The following is a 19590-nucleotide window of genomic DNA, read 5'->3' on the forward strand; positions in this document are numbered from 1 at the left end:
ACGTAGTTTATAATTATACGTGCATTATACACTGCAATCAGCAATATGTATAATTTTATGGCATACATGTTTACGTTGAGTAAAAAAACATTTTAAAAGTATAGCTATGACAGCTAGGAAGCATTGCACGTTACAGTAAATTCTTGTAATACAGAGTCATATAATTATATAGTTCAGTTCTCATGTACGGGTGGTGATGGTTTGAATAGTTTCGTAAGTGTTGTCATCCTCCCTCTGGAAGCTCAGCGGCTGGTACGCCCCCTCCTCCTGAGATGCCCCATCCCCTCCAAACGGCAGGAACTCGTACTGATCTTCCTCATCATTCTTCCTGATTGGCTCGTACTGTCCCTCTGAATTATTAGCCACGTCTGTCCCAGCGTCTCTTGTCTCAAAGGCCAGGTCTTGGTAGGCTGAGACTTCTTGTTCTTTGTAAGTCTTGGGGGGGATCAATGGATGGTAGATCTTCTCATTGCTTTGCTGGCCAGGTTGAGTGATGGGTGGAGTAGCTATCAGCATCATTGGCTTCTTCTCTCGCTGTTTTTTGTTCATTGCAATCCCTCTCGAAGCAAGCATTGGTTTCTCATATCGTATATCCACCTCTTCTTTGTACACGTGTCTGTGTGATGTGTCGTTGTTTTGTGGAGCACTTTTCAATGTACTGCTTTTCTCTTTGAGCTCTATACCTTCAGGAACATCGTACACTGGATCTGCAGTGCTGCAGTGAGTAAATCAAGACAGGCAATCGTATTAACGTTATGAATACCACCCACATACACAGTGAAAAAGGTTACCTTTCAGGACTGTATGCACTCAATCAATACTAAAAATAATGGTGTTAAAGTTTGCAGTGGGTATTACCTTTGTTGACCTTGAGGAGTCACTTGTTTACTTCTCCTCTTGTAACAACAGCAACAGGAAATGCATGTTATTACAATTCCCAAAAGTAGCAACACTGCTAGCAGTGCTCCAGCAGATACAACTGTCACCAGGTTACTCCCAGTTTGTGTTAACGTTGATAAAGGTAGTTCTATAGTAGAAAAAAGTTATAATAAAAATACCCGTTACATTGTCAATGCACGTTTATCTACTCCTGACAGTACCTATGGCTGTCACAACAATGATACATTGATGTAGTCCAACGCCCACTGAGTTCCCTGCTGAAACACAGCAACTGTAGTTGGTATTGGCAATAAGACCAAACACTTCCACAGAGGTATTGTATGCTCGTTGTATCTCCACGTCGTGGTGTGCTGATGTGCAGTGGATACTGTAGAACAGGATAGCTTGTCCATAGCTCTCAGCTGGCTCTGTCCAAGTCAGCCTGATGCCGTTAGTGTAGGCCGAAACTGTAGCAACTTCTTGTGGTTCAGTAGGAGAACCTGTATGAAAGATCAATAGCTTGTTCATGCTGTATCAACATACCTCGCTCTGTCCTTGCATCCACACAAGTTTTATTTCCTTCACCAGCTTCATTAGTAGCAGAGATGCAGCAAGTGTAGTTGGTCAATTCTCGGAGGTTGCTCACAGTTTCTAGTCCGTCAGCAGTGGTATTCAAGCTCACAATAGTTCCATCAGCTGGCAGGCATGTAATCGTGTAGTGGGAGATGATACCACCATTGATAGGTTGTGGTCTAGACCACTCTAGTTGAATGGACTTGTATGTGATGTCAGTGATGTTGACCAAAAGAGGTGTAGTAGGGAGACCTGAATGGGTGCTAGCATACATTACGACAATTGAAATCATACCTGGAGGAGTAGTCGCATTCACGCAACTTGGGACACTACGATACCAGGCAACATTCACTGTGACACAGCATTCGTATCTTGTGAACACACTCAGTCCAGTCAAGTTAACAGCAGTTTCTGTGATGCTGTATATACGTCTAGAGCTGACCCAAGGTCTAGTCTGTGTCCCACACACCACATAATATTCACCGTATCGTTCATAGATTTGTTTTGGCTCCAGCCACTCAATTAGCAGTGACGTTTGTCCTGAAGGCTTGACTGTCACGTTTCTTGGAGGGCTGGGGGTAGCTGTAATTTAATAATAATAAAAAGGAATCTCACAAGAAATAAAGAGCACTCACGTCCATACACATAGCTAGCAGGACCTACTCCAGCACTGTTGTTACCAGAAACACGGCAATAGAAGATGCAAGAATTGAAATTATCATCATCATAAGGATCATGGAATGTCACATTTGATGAATGACTTGGAGTCTCTTCCATGAAATAATAAGACCTATAACATGATATATAGTCAGAACAGATAATCCTGTATCCATCCACATCGGTACAGTTGCCCATGTCTGGAGGTAACCAGGACACTTGAATGGAGGAAGAGTTAATGAAAGTGATCTCCACATTTGTTGGCCTTTTAGGGGCTAATACATGGAAATTATTATGATGAGATTTGGGTTCATGGATGTATATTGACTTACTTGAATAACAAGACACTCCGGCCCCAACGTCGCTGCCACAGTTACTTGAATACCTAGTCACAGAACACCCGCTCAGTGTAGCTTCATCTCCAGTGCAGTCGACTTCATTGATACGTCTTGGAATATAGTCCTGATAACTCTGACCTGTTACAAAGCGTCCTAGAATGGAAAAACGGCAAGAGATTTTACGATCTATTGCAGTTGTAAATTTATACAACATACAAATCTATAGCGTATCAATGCAACCTACCATCATGCCAACATACCTCCTTGCTGACAAAATCCCAGTTCTCGACACACCACTCGAGTCTCTTCAATCCCCCAGTTGTCTTGACACGGAGTGTACCAATATCTACCGTCACAAATATCCACTCTCCCCTCTCTAGAGCTTGGTCCGTCTGCTAACCTGATCTCTCCTTCTACGGAACATCTAGTATGACCTCCTCTGTGATAGCAATGCAATCGTATCTGTACAAGATATCTAGAGAGTTATTTATTCTTGCATATCTAGATATAGATACAAATTACAAAGCATAAAAGAGTCAGGCTTACTTCACTTGACAGATACCAGCTACGAGCAAGATTGAAATTGTGTAAAGTTGCTGTCTCTTAGCCATAGTTGATGATTCCTTGTGTTGCAAGGTTTGTAACTTCGTTTTTATGAGGATATGGATTGTTTACTATACTTAGCTCAGAGCATGAATATCATTAAGTTCCACCGTATACGGGTACATGGGTGGGGCTGACTTCTGTCTGCTAGTTCATGTAAGCCAATAACTATGCAACCAATAAACTGTGCACAAAACACACAAAGTTAAGAGTTTAGTACAAGTCATAGTTCATTTCTCATGTACGGGTGGTGGTGGTTTGAATAGTTTCGTAAGTGTTGTCATCCTGCGTCTGGAAGCTCAGTGGTTGGTACGCCCCCTCCTCCTGAGATACCCCACCCCCTCCAAACGACAGAAACTCGTACTACTTATAGACCGATCATTGTATTGTATGTGTACATAATATCGTAAAAACATCAAACATAATTATATAGTTTCACAAGCTCGTCTTGAAGCCCCTCCTTAAGATACACCACCTCCAAATTACAGTGGCTCATACTGCCCTTTTCTGGCAGTTTCTGTATACTGATCCTCGAAGCCTTTATTTTGATAACGTACTTCTCTAGTGTGGTATGATCTAGTTACTTGCAGGGGATAGAGAATATTGTGGACATATTATAGTCCCAGGTTTTATAGTGTAAGTCAGATACACCCACTAATCAATAAAGCACATACATTGTCAAAGACTTCACTGACATCATGGCAGTTTGTGATCTTATTGGTTTACAGTTGTGGCATCAAAATACAGCAAACCAACACATGTGGAAAATAAAAGAGTGTACAAAAAAACACCACTCAAGCATCAATGCAACACACAACATACACAGAACAAATATTCATATTAATACAGTCAACAAAAGTCATAGTTCATTTCTCATGTACGGGTGGTGGTAGTTTCGTAAGTGTTGTCGTCCTCCCTCTGGAAGCTCAGTGGTTGGTATGCCCCCTCCTCCTGAGATGCCCCACCCCCTCCAAACGACAGGGGCTCGTACTGATCGTCCTCATCATTCTTCTTGATTGGCTCGTACTGTCCCTCTGAATTATTAGCCACGTCTGTCCCAGCGTCTCTTATCTCAAAGGCCAGGTCTTGATAGGCCGAGACTTCTTGTTGTTCTTTGTAAGTCTTGGGAGGGATCAATGGCTGGTAGATCTTCTCACTGCTTTGCTGGCCAGATTGAATGATGGGTGGAGTAGCTATCGGCATCATTGGCTTCTTCTCTCTCTGTTTTTTGTTCGTTGCAATCCCTCTCGAAGCAAGCACAGGTTTCTCATATCGTATATCCACCTCTTCTTTGTACACGTGTCTGTGTGATGTTGTGTCGTTGTTTTGTGGATCACTTCTCAACGTACTGCCTTTCTCTTTGAGCTCTATATCTTCAGGAACATCGTACACTGGATCTGCAGTGCTGCAGCAAGTACAAGCAATTACATTGTTATGGATACCGTTGGAGTACATCAATGGGAATGAAAAAGGTTACCTTTCAGTACTATATAGGACTGTATACACAATCAAAAATAATGGTGGAACACTGTGTTTGTAAGCGGGTATTACCTTTGTTGACCTTGAAGAGTCACTTGTTTGCTCGTTCTTCTCTTGTAACAACAACAACAGGTTATGCATGTTATCACAATACACAGAAGTAGCAACACTGCTAGCAGTACTCCAGCAGACACAGCTGTCACTAGGTTACTGCCAGATTGTGGTTGTTCTGTATAGTGAATAATAACTATAATATCCTTTCAATGCATATACATATCGTACCAGTACTTATAGCAGTCATGACAACGATACATTGATGTAGTCCAACGGCCACCACTGAGTTCCCTGCTGCTGAAACACAGCAAGTGTAGTTGGTGTTGGCATTAAGACCAGACACTTCCACAGAGGTATTGTATGCTCGTTGTATCTCTGCATCGTGGTGTGCTGATGTGCAGTTGATACTGTAGAACAGGATAGCTTGTCCATAGCTCTCAGCTGGCTCAGTCCAAGTCAGCGTGATGCTGGTGGTATTGGAAATCACGTTAAGGTCTTCTGGTTCAGTTGGAGGAGCTGTGTTATTGTGCATGCATGCATGGCAATTGCAATTGACATAATCCTAATAATACACTAAAAAGGTATCTGTTCATGCAGCACATACCTGCATTTGTTTATGCATCAGAGCATGCGCTTCTTCCTTCACCAGCTTGATTAGTAGCTGAGTATAGCCTCGATTCAAGGCCGATTAAAATACAGCCTGGTACCTATTGCAGGGGTGATAGTGCGCATGCGCTTCAAATTACCCAGAATATGGGTAATCGTACTACGAACGTAAAACCTTAGTAAATTACACAGGAAATTAGTCCGTTTACTAAAAATATGTTCCGTAATACTTTATCTCTACGACTGAGTTCTGTAAAGCTGTGGCTTATACCGTCTATTGCGTTGGTCTAGAAGGCTTGAACACTAGTTTTAAGACAGAAGAGGCTCTCATCTACGTCTAGGATGGTCCTATAGCCGGGTTGTCTTCGCAAGTAGCAGTTTGAGGCACCATACACTTCCCATAGCCTGTACAGATCCAAGGTAAGACATCCTGACCATACAACCGTCATAGAGGTAGATGAGAGCCTCTTCTGGCTTCAGACTAGTATAAAAGCCTTCTGGAACAACGCAATAGAGAGCTAAGCTGATGCACAAAGATAGAAAATAGATGAGAGAAAGAAAAAGGGGATTCCCCAGATTCTGGAGAATAAACTAACGCATGCGCACTATCACCCCTGCAATAGGTACCAGGCCGTATTTTAATCGGCCTGGAATCGAGGCTAGTAGCTGAGATACAACACGTGTAGTCAGTGAATGGTCGGAGGTTGCTCACATCCACACTACTGTTAACAGTTGTGCTGATCCAGACATTGTTGAGGTTCTGTATGCATGTTATCTGGTAGTACAGTAGTGTTCCATAAATGTGTAACGGTTTTGACCATTCCAGTTTAAAGGATGTGCTGGTTATTTTAGTTATACCAACATCAACTGGCTTCATTGATGGTGCTGTATGGAGCATTACCAATTAAGTATTATTTAAAAGCACACACACACACACACAGTCGTCACCTGATAAAGTAGAGATATTCAGTTCTTTTGAGCATTCACTTTCCTGATTTAAGCCAACTGCTGTCACACAGCATCCATACTCTGTGTATGGTGGCAGTCCGGTGACTGTAGCTGTGGTACTTGATGTAGTTACAGTATGCACAGCTGGTAGATGAGAGCAATAGGGACAGCTGGTGTGATAGCAGTACACATTGAAATGGTTCACTTCATCACTGTGTGTATTTGTCCAACTTAGCTGAAGTGACATCTGAAATACTTGGGTGACTATCAGCTGTGTGGGACTGCTAGCAAGTGCCCCTATTTCATCACCTGTGTAACGAATGTGGGATTATAAATGGTTATGAGATGTCAGTATACACGTACACAATATACTCAACATCTACTTGATAGACAAACAGCCCAGGTCTTCCCACATTGGACAAACTCTCCATGTACTGTGTAGCACCAGTCAGTCCACCAGGTACAGTGAATGATCTGTTCCCATCTCCTGCATTAAACCCAATCTGCGCATGTGGACCCCACTGAATCCTTGAATACAACAAGCAAACATATGACTTCTGGCCATCAGTCATTAGAACCACCTGATACGTGTTGCTAGGTCCATTCAATCCATTTCGCGGAACTTGATTCCATGTTGCAATAAAAATCGATATAGGATTGATATTTGGAGATAAAAGAAAGCGTGCCAATGTCATTGTTTGACTTTCCCTGCTGCTTACTTCACGGTAGAAGATTTGGCCTCTACTTGTAATATCGGTATCACTCCAAAAGAGCAAAATAAGTGGCACAGTGTTGTTAATTGGTAGAGGTTGTTGAGAATATTCTATATATGCAGACCGAAACGATAAAAGTCCATGGGTGACCACCTATTGTAAAAAATTAAGCTTGAAGAACCTAAAGCTACTTCAAACTCCACATGCAGTAGAAGTTAGTTGTACATTGTTTAATTAAATATTCACTTACGAAAATAGTAGATTCTTCAGATCCAAAAAATGGGAAGTTTTGAGTTAGATTTATTGGACCAGAAGAAGTATCAAGCATAGAGGGTACTCGGAGATCACCAACACTCTCTCCATAAGGTAGCAAGCTGACTGGGGCTGGACAGAACATGCATTGGACGTTTATGCACATGGTGGAATTCCCATTTAAAGAACAATTTGAACTGTTTTCAATATCACAGCTAGTTAGGTTAGCCTCGTGCCCTGAGCATTGAAACTTGAATCGATGTTCAGGGCAAAGACTTCCCGCCTCTGCATGTCCTACTCCACAACCATTCTGCCGACAAGCCACTGCAGCTGTTTGGTTAATGGAATCTCCATCCTCATCATCGCAGACTCCATTCCATCTCCCGGCAACACACACCTCCATAGTACCCTGGTAGGCACCTACCACATTTACTAGTCTGATCTCACCATGGCTACAAGATCTGTTAGGGATAATTAAATATATTGTAATACCCAAAAAGAGTATAGACAATTAATGTGTAACTACATTTCAGTATCTAAATGTTACTTACTTAATTTGACGAATAATAAAGAGCAAGGTTAAAGCTAATGTAATGCAGTAAAATAGCACACTTTTAGCCATTGCTGTGTTACTCTCTGTAAGTATAGTATAGTACTTAGCTAGCTAGAACTACCAGGAAACAGAGATTACTACTCTTGGCTACACACAGCCTCAGGTTTATACTCAAGCCAGCTAGCTACAACTGTGTTCAGAGCATGAATCTCATTAGTGGACATTCCCTGCTGTAACATAAGGTGGGTGGGGCTGACTACTGCATAGCAGTAGACCAATAATTAAAAACGTATACACAAAACACTCAGGCATATATACAGCCAGTAAGTAAGTCATAGTTCAGTTTTCATTTACGGGCGGTTGAATAGTTTCGTAAGTGTTGTCGTCCTCCCTCTGGAAGCTCAGTTGGTATGCCCCTTCCTGAGATGTCCCACCCCCTCCAAATGACAGCAACTCGTACTGATTGTCCTCATCGTTATTCCTGATGGGCTCGTACTGTCCCTCTGAATTATTAGCCACGTCTGTCCCAGCGTCTCTTGTTGCAAAGGCCAGGTCTTGGTAGGCTGAGACTTCTTGTTTTTTGTAAGTCTTGGGGGGGATCAATGGTTGGTAGATCTTCTCACTATTTTGCTGCCCAGGTTGAGTGATGGGTGGAGTAGCTATCGGCATCATTGGCTTCTTCTCTCTCTGTTTTTTGTTTGCTGAATTCTCATATCGTATATCCACCTCTTCTTTGTACTGCACATGTCTGTGTGATGTGTTGTTGCTTTGTGGACTGCCTTTCTCTTTGAGCTCTATATCTTCAGGAACATCGTACACAGGATCTACAGTGCTGCAGCAAGTACATTAAGACAGGCAATCATTCATGATGTTATGGATACCACTATAGCTATGGAAATACCTACATGCAAACAGTTTGAAAGAGTTGCCTTTCAGTACTAGGACTATAATTATCAGTAGAGTACCTTTGTTGACCTTGAAGAGTCACTTGTTTGCTTGTTCTCCTCTTGTAACAACAACAACAGGTTATGCATGTTATCACAAGAGCCAGGACTACCAGAAATGCTGATAGTGCTCCAGCCGACAAAGCAATTACAAAGTTGATTTGACTGCTGGAAACTTGGAGATCAGCTAGATCTATATAGCATTATAGATATTATCAGGAGCCCATAAATAAGAGAAGGAGCGGCTGACTACGGGGATCACGTTACGTAAGTGGTTATGACCGCATTTCCATATATGCAGAGTCACTTAAGTGGTTGAATCCCTACACGTGTTATACACAATACAGGGCTGCGGTTTGCAAGAACTTAGTCGCTTCCAAACAAGGAAGTGCAGTTTCACCGGCAATTACGAGACGTGATCCCCGAGTATACGTTGAAGTTAGCCGCTCCTTCTCTTATTTATGGGCTCCTGATATTATTTTGGCTACCATTACACCAATACAATCTTTCCATCCAGATCCTACAAATTCTACACACCCTATTAAGCACCTGTTCTTGCATCAGAGCATGCGCTTCTTCCTTCACCAGCTTGATTAGTAGCTGAGATACAACACGTGTAGTTAGTGAATGGTTGGAGGTTGCTCACATCCACACTACTGTTCAAGGTTGTGCTGAGCCAGACATTGTTGAGGTTCTGTAAGCATCTTATCTGGTAGTACAGTAGTGTTCCATCTATATGCAATGGTCTTGACCATTCCAGTTTAAAGGATATGCTTGTTATTTCATTGATACCAACATCAACTGGCCTTGTTGGTGGTACTGTAAGGATCGAGACACATCAAGAGTAAGTACATTTTAACACACACTGAGTCAGTCACCTGGTAATAATAAAGTAGAGATATTCAGTTCTTCTGAGCAGTTACTTTCCTGGTTTAAGTTAACTGCTGTCACACAACATCCATACTCTGTGTATGGTGTCATCCCGGTGACTGTAGCTGTGGTACTTGATGTAGTTACAGTGTGCACAGCTGGTAGATGAGAGCAATAGGGACAGCTGGTGTGATAGCAGTACACATTGAAATGATTCACTTCATCATCGTGTGTATTTGTCCAACGTAGCTGAAGTGACATCTGAAATACTTGGGTGACTATCAGCTGTGTGGGACTGCTAGCAGGTGCCCCTATTTCATCACCTGTGTAATATACGGTTATGCATGAGATGCATATATACACATAATATATTTACCATCTACTTGATACACAAACAGCCCAGGTCTTCCCACATTTGACAAACTCTCCATGTGCAGTGTAGCACCAGTCAGTCCACCAGGTACAGTGAATGATCTGTTCCCATCTCCTGCATTGAACCCGATCTGTGCGCCTGGCCCCCATTGGATATCTTCGTATAAAAAGCAAGCAAAAGAATCCTGTCCATTCGTCATCAGAACTACTTGAAATGTATTCTGTTGATGCATACCACTAGAGCAAGGGTACAGATAAACTTGATGCCATGTAGCGATAAATATGGATGTTGGGAAGAACCTAGTTTCTCTGTATACGTAGTCGTTCACCAGTAGGCTCGCTTGGTAGGATCCGGACCCATTTACTGCTCTATAGTAAATTTCACCACTACCGTTGCAACTTATATGGATATCTCTCAAGAAAGGTATAATCAGTGGTGTCACATCAGTAAATGGTAGGGGTCTTGGACTATAGTATATGTATCCTTCATGAAAAGACAAAACTCCGTTCGTGTTTACCTATATATTATAAAAGTTCAATTAACAATGAGTTAACATTTTGGGAACTTACAAATAGCTTGCTCTGATTTTCTCCAAAGAATGGAAACGGTTGTATCACAACTGCCTCAGACGAACCATCATCTAGCATAGGCACTTGCTGATCATAATCCGGACTTCCATAAGCCAATAAATCTGTTAAACAGATACACAATTATTAAGATATTAGGGATCAACTGAAATAGTTTTAATTTGTATACCTAATTGTGCCTGACATGAAGTGCACAGAGTGACAATGCACATATCTTCTCCTGTTGAGCAGTCAGCACCATCCAAAATAGAACAACCAGTTAAATTTGACTCTCCTCCTCTGCATTGAAACTTGAGTGTACTGTTGTGACATTGTCTTTGATTGTCTACGTATCCTAATATAAGTATACACTATAGTTATCATTTGCAACCAGCTTCTTAGCAAGAAATAGTTTTAGTTGTTTGCTTTACTCACCATGTCCACAGCCCAGCTGTTTGCACACTATTGCAGCTGCTTGGTTCATAGCGGATATGTCAGCACAGACTCCACTCCATCTCCCAGCAACACACACCTCGGGAGTTCCATTGAAAGCACCTGTAACTTCCACCAATCGGATCTCTCCGTGGCTGCAGGACCTACATAACGTTTTAGTAAGCTTAAGATACTATGATGTAGACTCTAAACATAGTCTATGTAGCTATATGGTAATTTGGTACACATTGTAGCATGTATGATCAACTTACTTCACTGGACCACAAACAAATAAGAGGAATGTTGTAATTGTGAGGATGAAGCAGAGCAGCAGACTTTTAGCCATAGGCATACTGATAGTGGTGGCCTTCTTTGTGTAGAGTTCAGATCTAAATTTGTAATTTGAACGGGAAGTGACCTTTTTAAAAGGCTTTTATTACTATCTATGGTTTTATGTGGCTATGCATGTGACTGTAGTGGTAGACATGTAATTCCAGTACCTCCCTATTTAGCATAGTGATAATTATTCATAGCTTAATTGTACTGTGGTTTTGCTAGGGACAACTGTTGTGCAAACACAGCACTGCACTGTCCTCAGGCTATATAGACCTCAGTACTAGTATACCTTTCAGTTTGCTAAGATTACAACGACTTAGTAGATTTACAGCTGCGATAGGCCCTAGCTTGCCTAGACTGAGACTGATCATTGTATTGTGCATGTGTACATAATATCGTAAAAACATCAAACATAATTAATATAGTTTCGTCTCATCTTGAAGCCCCTCTTTAAGATACACCATGCACCACCTCCAAATGACAGTGGCTCGTATACTGCCCTTTCTGACAGTTTCTGCACTGATCCTTGAAGTTTCTTTTGGTAACGTACTTCTAGCTCTATAGGGTGGTGATCTAGTTACTTGCAGGGGATAGAGAATATTTTGGACATAGCCCCAGGATTTATAGCATAAGTCAGATACACCCACTAATCAATAAAGCACATAATTATAATACAGACAGTCACATTATAAAAGTTCACTGACATCATGGCAGTTTGTGATCTTATTGGTTTACAGTTGTGGCAATCAAAATACAGCAAACCAACGCATGTGGAACAATAAAAGAGTGTACAAAAAAAACACCACTCAAGCATATGCAACACACACACACAGAAAAAATATTCATATAGTAATAATAATTATTATTATAGCCAACAAAAGTCATAGTTCATTTCTCATGTACGAGTGGTGGTGGTTTGAATAGTTTCGTAAGTGTTGTCGTCCTCCCTCTGGAAGCTCAGTGGTTGGTACGCCCCCTCCTGAGATGCCCCACCCCCTCCAAACGACAGGGGCTCGTACTGATCGTCCTCATCATTCTTCTTGATTGGCTCGTACTGTCCCTCTGAATTATTAGCCATGTCTGTTCCAGCGTCTCTTGTCTCAAAGGCCAGGTCTTGGTAGGCTGAGACTTCTTGTTCTTTGTAAGTCTTGGGAGGGATCAATGGCTGGTAGATCTTCTCACTGCTTTGCTGGCCAGGTTGAGTGATGGATGGACTAGCTATCAGCATCATTGGCTTCTTCTCTCTCTGTTTTTTGTTCGTTGCAGTCCCTCCACTCGAAGCAAGCACTGGTTTCTCATATCTTAGCTCCACCTCTTCTTTGTACACGTGTCTGCGTGATGTATCGTTGTTTTGTCGACCACTTCTCAATGTACTACTGCCTTTCTCTTTGAGCTCTATATCTTCAGGAACATCGTACACAGGATCTGCAGTGCTGCAGTGAGTACAAGCAATTACAATGTTATGCATGGATACCATGCACTAGCTATGGAAATGAAAACGGTTACCTTTCAGTAATATATAGGACTGCATGTATACAAAATCAACAAATCACAAACGAAAATAATGGTGGAACACTGTGTTTGTAAGCGGGTATTACCTTTGTTGACCTTGAAGAGTCACTTGTTTGCTCGTTCTCCTCTTGTAACAACAACAACAGGAAATGCATGTTATCACAATACACAGAAGTAACAACACTGCTAGCAGTGCTCCAGCAGACACAGCTGTCACGAGGTTACTGCCAGTTTGTGCTGGTGGTTGTCCTGTAGTGAACAATATAATGCATTGACATAATTATATCATACCAGTATATACCTATGGCTGTCATGACAATGATGCATCGATGTAGTCCAACGCCCACTGAATTCCTTGCTGAAACACAGCAAGTGTAGTTGGTGTTGGCAATAAGACCATACACAGTCACAGAGGTAGTGTATGCTTGTTGTATCTCTGCATCGTGGTGTGCTGATGTACAGTTGATACTGTAGAACAAGATAGCTTGTCCATATCTCTCAGCTGGCTCTGTCCAAGTCAGTGTGATACCGTTAGCATAATAGACCAAAACTATGGCAACTAATTCTTGCGGTTCAGTAGGAGAACCTGTATAGAAAGATAAATTAGCTTGTTCACACTGTGTCAACATACCTCGCTCTGTCCTTGCATCCACACAAGTGTCATTTCCTTTGCCAACTTGATTAGTGGCAGAGATGCAGCAAGTGTAGTTGGTCAATTCTCGGAGGTTGCTCACAGTATCTAGTCCATCAGCAGTGGTATTCAAGCTCATAATAGTTCCATCAGCTAATTGCAGGCATGTTGTGGTGTAGTAGGAGATGATGCCATTGATAGGTTGTGGTCGAGACCACTCCAGTTGGATGGACTTATATGTGATGCCAGTGATGTTGACAGCTAGAGGGGTAGTAGGGAGATCTGAGATTAATGTATTGGAACGGATTATGTGGTTATACACAAGGCAACAAGGCATATACCTGGAGCAGTAGTGACATTCAGACAATTTGGGATACTATTAAGAAAGTAGACATTCATTGTGACACAGCATTCGTATCTCGTGAACACACTCAGTCCAGTAATGTTAACAGCTGTTTCTGTGATGCTGTGCGTATATGCACCCTGTGTCCCACACACCACATAATAAGTATCGAACTCCCCATAGACTTGCTCTGGCTCCATCCACTCAATCAGCAGTGTCGTTTGTGACGGCTGGACTGTCAAATTTCGTGGAGGGGTGGGGATAGCTGTATAAAAATGAAAATTTGATTGCATATACATGACGTTATAATACACTCACGTCCCTCCACACAGTTTTGAGGACCTTGTCCAGCATTGTTGTTGCCCGAAACACAGCAAGAAAAGGTGCACGAATCGAAAATACCATACTTAGAAGTGTATTGTATTGTTGCATTTAAAGAGTGAACTATTATTTCCGTGAGGTAGAAAAAGCAATGATCATAACAGACAATTCTGTATCTATCCACATCAGTGCAGTTGCTCATGTCTGGAGGTGACCAGGTCACTTGAATGGAGTACGGATTAAGATTAACGCCAGTGATCTCCACATTTGTTGGGATGTTTGGAACTAATGGAAAAGGAACATGATAAGATTTGGGTTCATGATGTATTTTAACACACGACTTACTTGAATAACAAGACACTCCGGCCCCCACGAAAGTATCACAGTTACTTGACGGGTAGATCACAGAACAGTTGCTCAGTGTAGCTTCATCTCCAGTGCAGTTGACTTCATTGACATCCCATGGAATATAGCGCTGATAGCTCTGACCTGTTACTAAGCTTCCTGTGTAATGCAAGTGCAAGATATAAAATCTATATGTAATAATCGTGTACACCAGAATTCAATGCTCATAAATCTATAGCAATGGACGTATCAATTCAACCATAATTATGATTGTCATACCAACACACCTCCTTGCTGACAAAACCCCAGCTCTCGACACACCACTCGAGTCTCTTCAATCTCCCAGTTGTCTTGACATGGAGTGTACCAGCGTCTATTCACACAAATGTCCACTCTCCCCTCTCTGGAGCTGGGTCCATCTGCTAACCTAACTTCTCCTTCTCTTCCAAAGCAATAGTATCCCCTGTGATGATGCAGATATGCAAAGCTGACGTAAACTACATAAGGAGGAGGATCGATCATATATTATTTGCTCACTATAGATCTAGCTATTGATAGCCTATGATTCTAGCGTACCTCACTACTGGACAGCAAGCAAATTGTATGACTATGAGGAAGGTAGTAACTGTAATACAGCAAGGCAGTATCCTCCCAGCCATGGTTGTTGGCTTTGTGCAAGATGTATAACTAGACTATATAATGGGATTATGACTAGCTAATGATATAACTCTTTGAATGCAACCACTTTATATAGGCCAAAGTACCACAACAAAATGAATATCGTTAACATCATACCGCTTGTAACTTACATAACCACAATAATGAATATCATTAACAGTACATACAATACACCCACTATCATATATATCACACTACATTGTACACTACTGAGTCTCCATGCAATGTCAATGACTCATTGACATTGCATGGAGACACAGATTGACTGGTAAGTGTTCTCCTTTTGCTTCCTCACCAATGCTTGATAGTGGCATTACTGCACTGCTCGTTAAAGTCTGTCCAAGACTAATACATATAGATTTAGATATCGGCTGATAATCGCTGGGCTCTTCACGCTTCATCACTACACTAAAATAATGTCCTGAAACTTGAATCAGTGTTCAGAATAGAGAGGCTTCATATCCTACTCATATTAATACAGCAATCAGAAATATGGCATGTTTACATGTACATTGACTAAAAAAACATTGTACATTGAGTAAAAAATAGACATAACAAAGCATGACAGGAAGCAATACATATAACAATCATTCAGTTTATGTACGAATGGTGGTTTGAATAGTTTCGTAAGTGTTGTCGTCCTCCGTCTGGAAGCTCAGTGGTTGGTACGCCCCCTCTTGAGATGTTCCACCCCCTCCAAACGACAGGGGCTCGTACTGATTGTCCTCATCATTCTTCCTGATGGGCTCGTACTGTCCCTCTGAATTATTAGCCACGTCTGTCCCAGCGTCTCTTGTCTCAAAGGCCAGATCTTGATAGGCTGAGACTTCTTGTTCTTTGTAGGTCTTGGGGGGGATCAATGGCTGGTAGATCTTCTCACTGCTTTGCTGGCCAGGTTGAGTGATGGGTGGACTAGCTATTGGCTTTTGTTTTTTGTTTGTTGCTGACCCTCCACTCGAAGCAAGCACTGGTTTCTTATATCTTATCTCCACCTCTTCTTTGTACTGCACGTGTCTGTGTGATGTTGTGTCGTTGTTTTGTGGACCACTTTTCAATGTACTATCTTTCTCTTGGAGCTCTATATCTTCAGGAACTTCGTACACTGGATCTGCAGTGCTGCAGTGAGTACATTCAGACAGGCCATCAATGGATACCACTTATGGAAATATCCACAGTCACTGAAACAGTTTGAAAAGGTTAATTTTCAGTACTAGGACTGTATACCCCTTTACTGGTCAAATTGTTGTAAATTTTACAACAACAATCTGGGAGGGAGCGTGCTATCAACTTGTGAATGTTGCATGATATTGGATTCTGTGGCAGATTGGATAGTATCATGAATGCGATTATCCTTTGAAGTTCTGCTGAGCTGTTCAATTAGGACACTTAAAAAAAAAAGTTTAAAACAAGCTATACAGCATGTAGGACTGAGTAGTATCCATTGGTAGACCCTCTGGACTATCTTGGTAGCCATAGAATATTTTCGAAGAGGAAGCAGCAAGCCATTTGTGTACACAGGCACTTCACAAGTGGACACAAGCTCTACAATAGTCTACATGCTTGCTAAGCAGCTTAGTTGACCAGAGTGCAGCTTTTAAAGGCCACACATACTTCCATCGAGGCAGCAGCAAGGCATAAAATCGATGGTTAGTTTGTACACAGCCATTGACCCACGCCCATCTCTACAAGCCATTGTGAGGAGATTTGCTCCTGGCAGTGTGTTGATGCTCGTTTTTAGTATGAGAGTGATTCCTGCCGCTATGAAAATAGCAAAATGATAATGGATAGTTATTGGAAAGCACTATAGGGCTGTATACACAAGACAATGTTTCACACTGATAGCCAATTAATATACTGCAGTGGGTATTACCTTTGAGAACTTTTAAGAGTCACTTGTTTGTTCATTTTCCTCGTGTAACAACAGCAACAGGTTATGCATGTTATCACAATTCCCAGAAGTAGCAACACTGCTACTAGTGTTCCAGCAGATACAATTGTCACCAGGTTGCCTTGGCTGTTGTCAGATGGTGGTTGTTGTTCTGTAGTAAATAATCATATAAATAGCTACTACAATGCATTTTATATCGTACCAGTGTTTATAGTTGTCATGACAACGATACATCGATGTAGTCCAACGCCCACGGAATTCTCTGCTGAAACACAGCAAGTGTAGTTGGTGTTGGCAATAAGACCAGACACATTCACAGAGGTATTGTATGCTCGTTGTATCTCTGCATTGTGGTGTGCTGATGTACAGTTAATACTGTAGAACAGGATAGCTTGTCCATAGCTTTTAGCTGGCTCTGTCCAAGTCAGCGTGATGCCGTTAGTGTAGGCCGAAACTGTAGCAACTTCTTGTGGTTCAGTAGGAGGACCTGCATGTATAGAAAGATCACAATAGCTTGTTCATACTGTGTCAACATGCCTCGCTTTGTCCTTGCATCCACACAAGTGTCATTTCCTTCGCCAACTTGATTAGTAGCAGAGATGCAGCAAGTGTAGTTGGTCAGAGGTTGGAGGTTGCTCACAGTCTCTAGTCCATCAGCAGTGGTATTCAAGCTCACAATAGTTCCATTAGCTTGCAGGCATGTTATGGTGTAGTGTGAGATGATGCCATTGATGGGTTGTGGTCTGGACCACTCCAGTTGGATGGACTTAAACGTGAGCTCAGTGATGTTGACAGCCAATGGGACAGTTGGGATATCTGAATGTATATAATTATGTACCAGCAAGTATATAATAGTAATAGCACACAACATAGTTATACCTGGAGCGGTGGTGGCGTTAGCACAATTTGGGGTACTGCGAACGATAGAATAGTAAACATTCATTGTGACACAGCATTCGTATCTCGTGAACACACTCAGTCCAGTAATGTTAATAGCTGTTTCTGTGATGCTGTGCGTATATGCACCCTGTGTCCCACACACCACATAATAAGCATCGAACTCCCCATAGACTTGCTCTGGCTCCATCCACTCAATTAGCAGTGACGTTTGTGATGGCTGGACTGTCACGTTTCTTGGAGGGGCGGGGATAGCTGTACATTAAATAATAACAGGAATGTCACAATAATTACAAGCACTCACGTCCATACACACAGTTTTGAAGACCTTCTCCAGCATTGTTATTGCCTGATACACAGCAATAGAAAGGGCACGATTCAAAGGAGTTATAACCATTGCGATCGTGGAACATCACATTCAATGAATAACGTGGAATCTCTTCCATTAAATAATAATAACCGCAAAAAAAATAGTCATGGCACGTAATTCTGTACTCATTAACATCAGTGCAGTTGCTCATGTCTGGGGGTAACCAAGAAACTTGAATGGAGGACGAGTTAATGCCAGTGATCTCCACATTTGTTGGCCTGTTAGGAGCTAGAAAACCTGGATTCATGGATGTATTCTAACACATGACTTACTTGAATAACAAGACACTCCGGCCCCAACGCCGCTGCCACAGTTACTTGTCACAGAACACCCCCTCAGTGTAGCTTCATCTCCAGTGCAGTTGACTTTATTGATACCTCCTGGAATATAGTCCTGATAGCTCTGACCTGTTACTAAGCTTCCTGTGTAACGCAAGTACAAAATATAAAATCTATGTAATAATCGTGTACACCAGAATTCAATGCTCATAAATTTATAGCAATGGACGTATTAATTCGACCATAATTATGATTGTCATAATTATGATTGTCATGCCAACACACCTCCTTGCTGACAAAACCCCAGTTCTCGACACACCACTCGAGTCTCTTCAATCCCCCAGGAATCTTGACATGGAGTAAACCAGATTCCATCCACACAAATATCCACTCTACCCTCTCTGGAGCTGGGTCCATCTGCTAACCTAACCTCGCCTTCTCTTCCAAAGCAATAGAATGCCCTGTAATGATGCAGATATGCAAAGCTGACGTAAACTACATAAGGATTGTGATAGAGGATCGATCATCTATTATTTACTTACTATAGATATACTAGACTAGGTAGCCTATGATTCCAGCTTACCTCACTACTGGACAGCAAGCAAATAGTATGACTATGAGGAAGGTTGTAATTATAATACAGCAAGGCACCATCCCAGCCATGGTTGTTGCTTTGTGCAAGACGTGTAACTCTTGTTTATAGGAATGCATGGTTTATGACACAAAACCCAGCTATTATTACACTCTTTGATTATGCAACCACTTGCAATAACAAATGAATATCATTAACAGCACTAATACAATACACCCACACACTAATCACATGCTACACTACTGTGTCTCTATGGGCTGCCACAGTCCAGCTGTACCTATAGTGTGGGTGTAGGGATAACTCCAAGGTTATTGCAGTTGCATTGTGCTCCTCGCACTGTCCCTCCGGTTCAATCTGACACACCCTCACTTCATAGTAACGAATGATTCCATTCCTCTGCTGGTATGGAAGTTCAGTCCAGGAAAGCATTATGGCAGTGGGGTTAAGTACTCGATGATGGAGATTTACAGGAAACCCATATATATGTAAAAATTATGTTTGGTTGATAACATTTTATTACAATTAGAAAAAATTTGCATATTCAAGCTTTGAAGTGGCC

The 19590-nt window shown here is 41.8% G+C and overlaps 3 protein-coding genes across 7 annotated transcripts; all 3 read right to left on the reverse strand.

The window, feature by feature from the left end:
- Positions 1 to 37: 37 nt before the first annotated feature.
- LOC135340512 (protein sidekick-1-like) lies at positions 38 to 3133 on the reverse strand. Its single transcript, XM_064536863.1, has 9 exons — positions 2994 to 3133; positions 2708 to 2886; positions 2442 to 2600; positions 2088 to 2384; positions 1747 to 2034; positions 1423 to 1704; positions 1101 to 1379; positions 859 to 1027; positions 38 to 715 (listed from the first exon to the last, which is right to left on the reverse strand). Exons 1-9 carry the CDS (start codon positions 3056 to 3058, stop codon positions 181 to 183), a joined length of 2253 nt encoding a protein of 750 aa, XP_064392933.1. The 5' UTR covers positions 3059 to 3133; the 3' UTR covers positions 38 to 180.
- Positions 38 to 19475, reverse strand: LOC135340501 (phosphatidylinositol phosphatase PTPRQ-like). 4 transcript variants are annotated; one of them, XM_064536845.1, is made up of 17 exons: positions 19309 to 19475; positions 18725 to 18900; positions 18434 to 18583; positions 18096 to 18389; positions 17774 to 18046; positions 17432 to 17710; positions 17097 to 17381; positions 16877 to 17045; positions 14616 to 14791; positions 14329 to 14487; positions 13981 to 14268; positions 13661 to 13927; positions 13320 to 13601; positions 12990 to 13274; positions 12775 to 12937; positions 12100 to 12609; positions 38 to 199 (listed from the first exon to the last, which is right to left on the reverse strand). In XM_064536845.1, the coding sequence occupies exons 1-17, from the start codon at positions 19458 to 19460 to the stop codon at positions 181 to 183; spliced, it is 3927 nt and encodes a 1308-aa protein (XP_064392915.1). In that variant the 5' UTR covers positions 19461 to 19475; the 3' UTR covers positions 38 to 180. The 4 variants fall into 4 exon arrangements, with proteins under 4 accessions (XP_064392915.1, XP_064392916.1, XP_064392914.1 ...); XM_064536846.1 differs by lacking the exon at positions 38 to 199 and having other exon boundaries at positions 11827 to 12609; positions 13320 to 13580; XM_064536844.1 differs by lacking the exon at positions 38 to 199 and having other exon boundaries at positions 11827 to 12609.
- LOC135340507 (uncharacterized) lies at positions 3726 to 11300 on the reverse strand. 2 transcript variants are annotated; one of them, XM_064536856.1, is made up of 9 exons: positions 11113 to 11300; positions 10844 to 11004; positions 10599 to 10763; positions 10412 to 10533; positions 9846 to 10359; positions 9478 to 9792; positions 9149 to 9418; positions 8621 to 8792; positions 3726 to 4455 (listed from the first exon to the last, which is right to left on the reverse strand). In XM_064536856.1, the coding sequence occupies exons 1-9, from the start codon at positions 11190 to 11192 to the stop codon at positions 3924 to 3926; spliced, it is 2331 nt and encodes a 776-aa protein (XP_064392926.1). In that variant the 5' UTR covers positions 11193 to 11300; the 3' UTR covers positions 3726 to 3923. The 2 variants fall into 2 exon arrangements, with proteins under 2 accessions (XP_064392926.1, XP_064392927.1); XM_064536857.1 differs by lacking the exon at positions 3726 to 4455 and adding an exon at positions 7903 to 8487.
- Positions 19476 to 19590: the final 115 nt, after the last annotated feature.

Source organism: Halichondria panicea, chromosome 8 (assembly GCF_963675165.1).
Source record: "Halichondria panicea chromosome 8, odHalPani1.1, whole genome shotgun sequence".
In the NCBI taxonomy this organism is placed as follows: domain Eukaryota; kingdom Metazoa; phylum Porifera; class Demospongiae; order Suberitida; family Halichondriidae; genus Halichondria; species Halichondria panicea.

Bases quoted from the DNA above. Each gene is read 5' to 3' on its own strand.
- LOC135340512 (XM_064536863.1), bottom strand. From the start codon at position 3,058: ATGGCTAAGAGACAGCAACTTTACACAATTTCAATCTTGCTCGTAGCT. The intron at 2,887-2,993 runs GTAAGCCTGACT...TTGCTATCACAG, and splicing joins GCTGGTATCTGTCAAGTGAA to AGGAGGTCATACTAGATGTT. The intron at 2,601-2,707 runs GTATGTTGGCAT...TTTCCATTCTAG, and splicing joins GGGATTTTGTCAGCAAGGAG to GACGCTTTGTAACAGGTCAG.
- LOC135340507 (XM_064536856.1), bottom strand. From the start codon at position 11,192: ATGCCTATGGCTAAAAGTCTGCTGCTCTGCTTCATCCTCACAATTACA. The intron at 10,764-10,843 runs GTGAGTAAAGCA...TACTTATATTAG, and splicing joins ACAGCTGGGCTGTGGACATG to GATACGTAGACAATCAAAGA. The intron at 10,360-10,411 runs GTAAGTTCCCAA...TATAATATATAG, and splicing joins AAAATCAGAGCAAGCTATTT to GTAAACACGAACGGAGTTTT.
- LOC135340501 (XM_064536844.1), bottom strand. From the start codon at position 19,460: ATGCTTTCCTGGACTGAACTTCCATACCAGCAGAGGAATGGAATCATT. The intron at 18,901-19,308 runs GTACAGCTGGAC...GCATCATTACAG, and splicing joins TCCCTACACCCACACTATAG to GGCATTCTATTGCTTTGGAA. The intron at 17,711-17,773 runs GTATAACTATGT...ATATACATTCAG, and splicing joins TAACGCCACCACCGCTCCAG to ATATCCCAACTGTCCCATTG.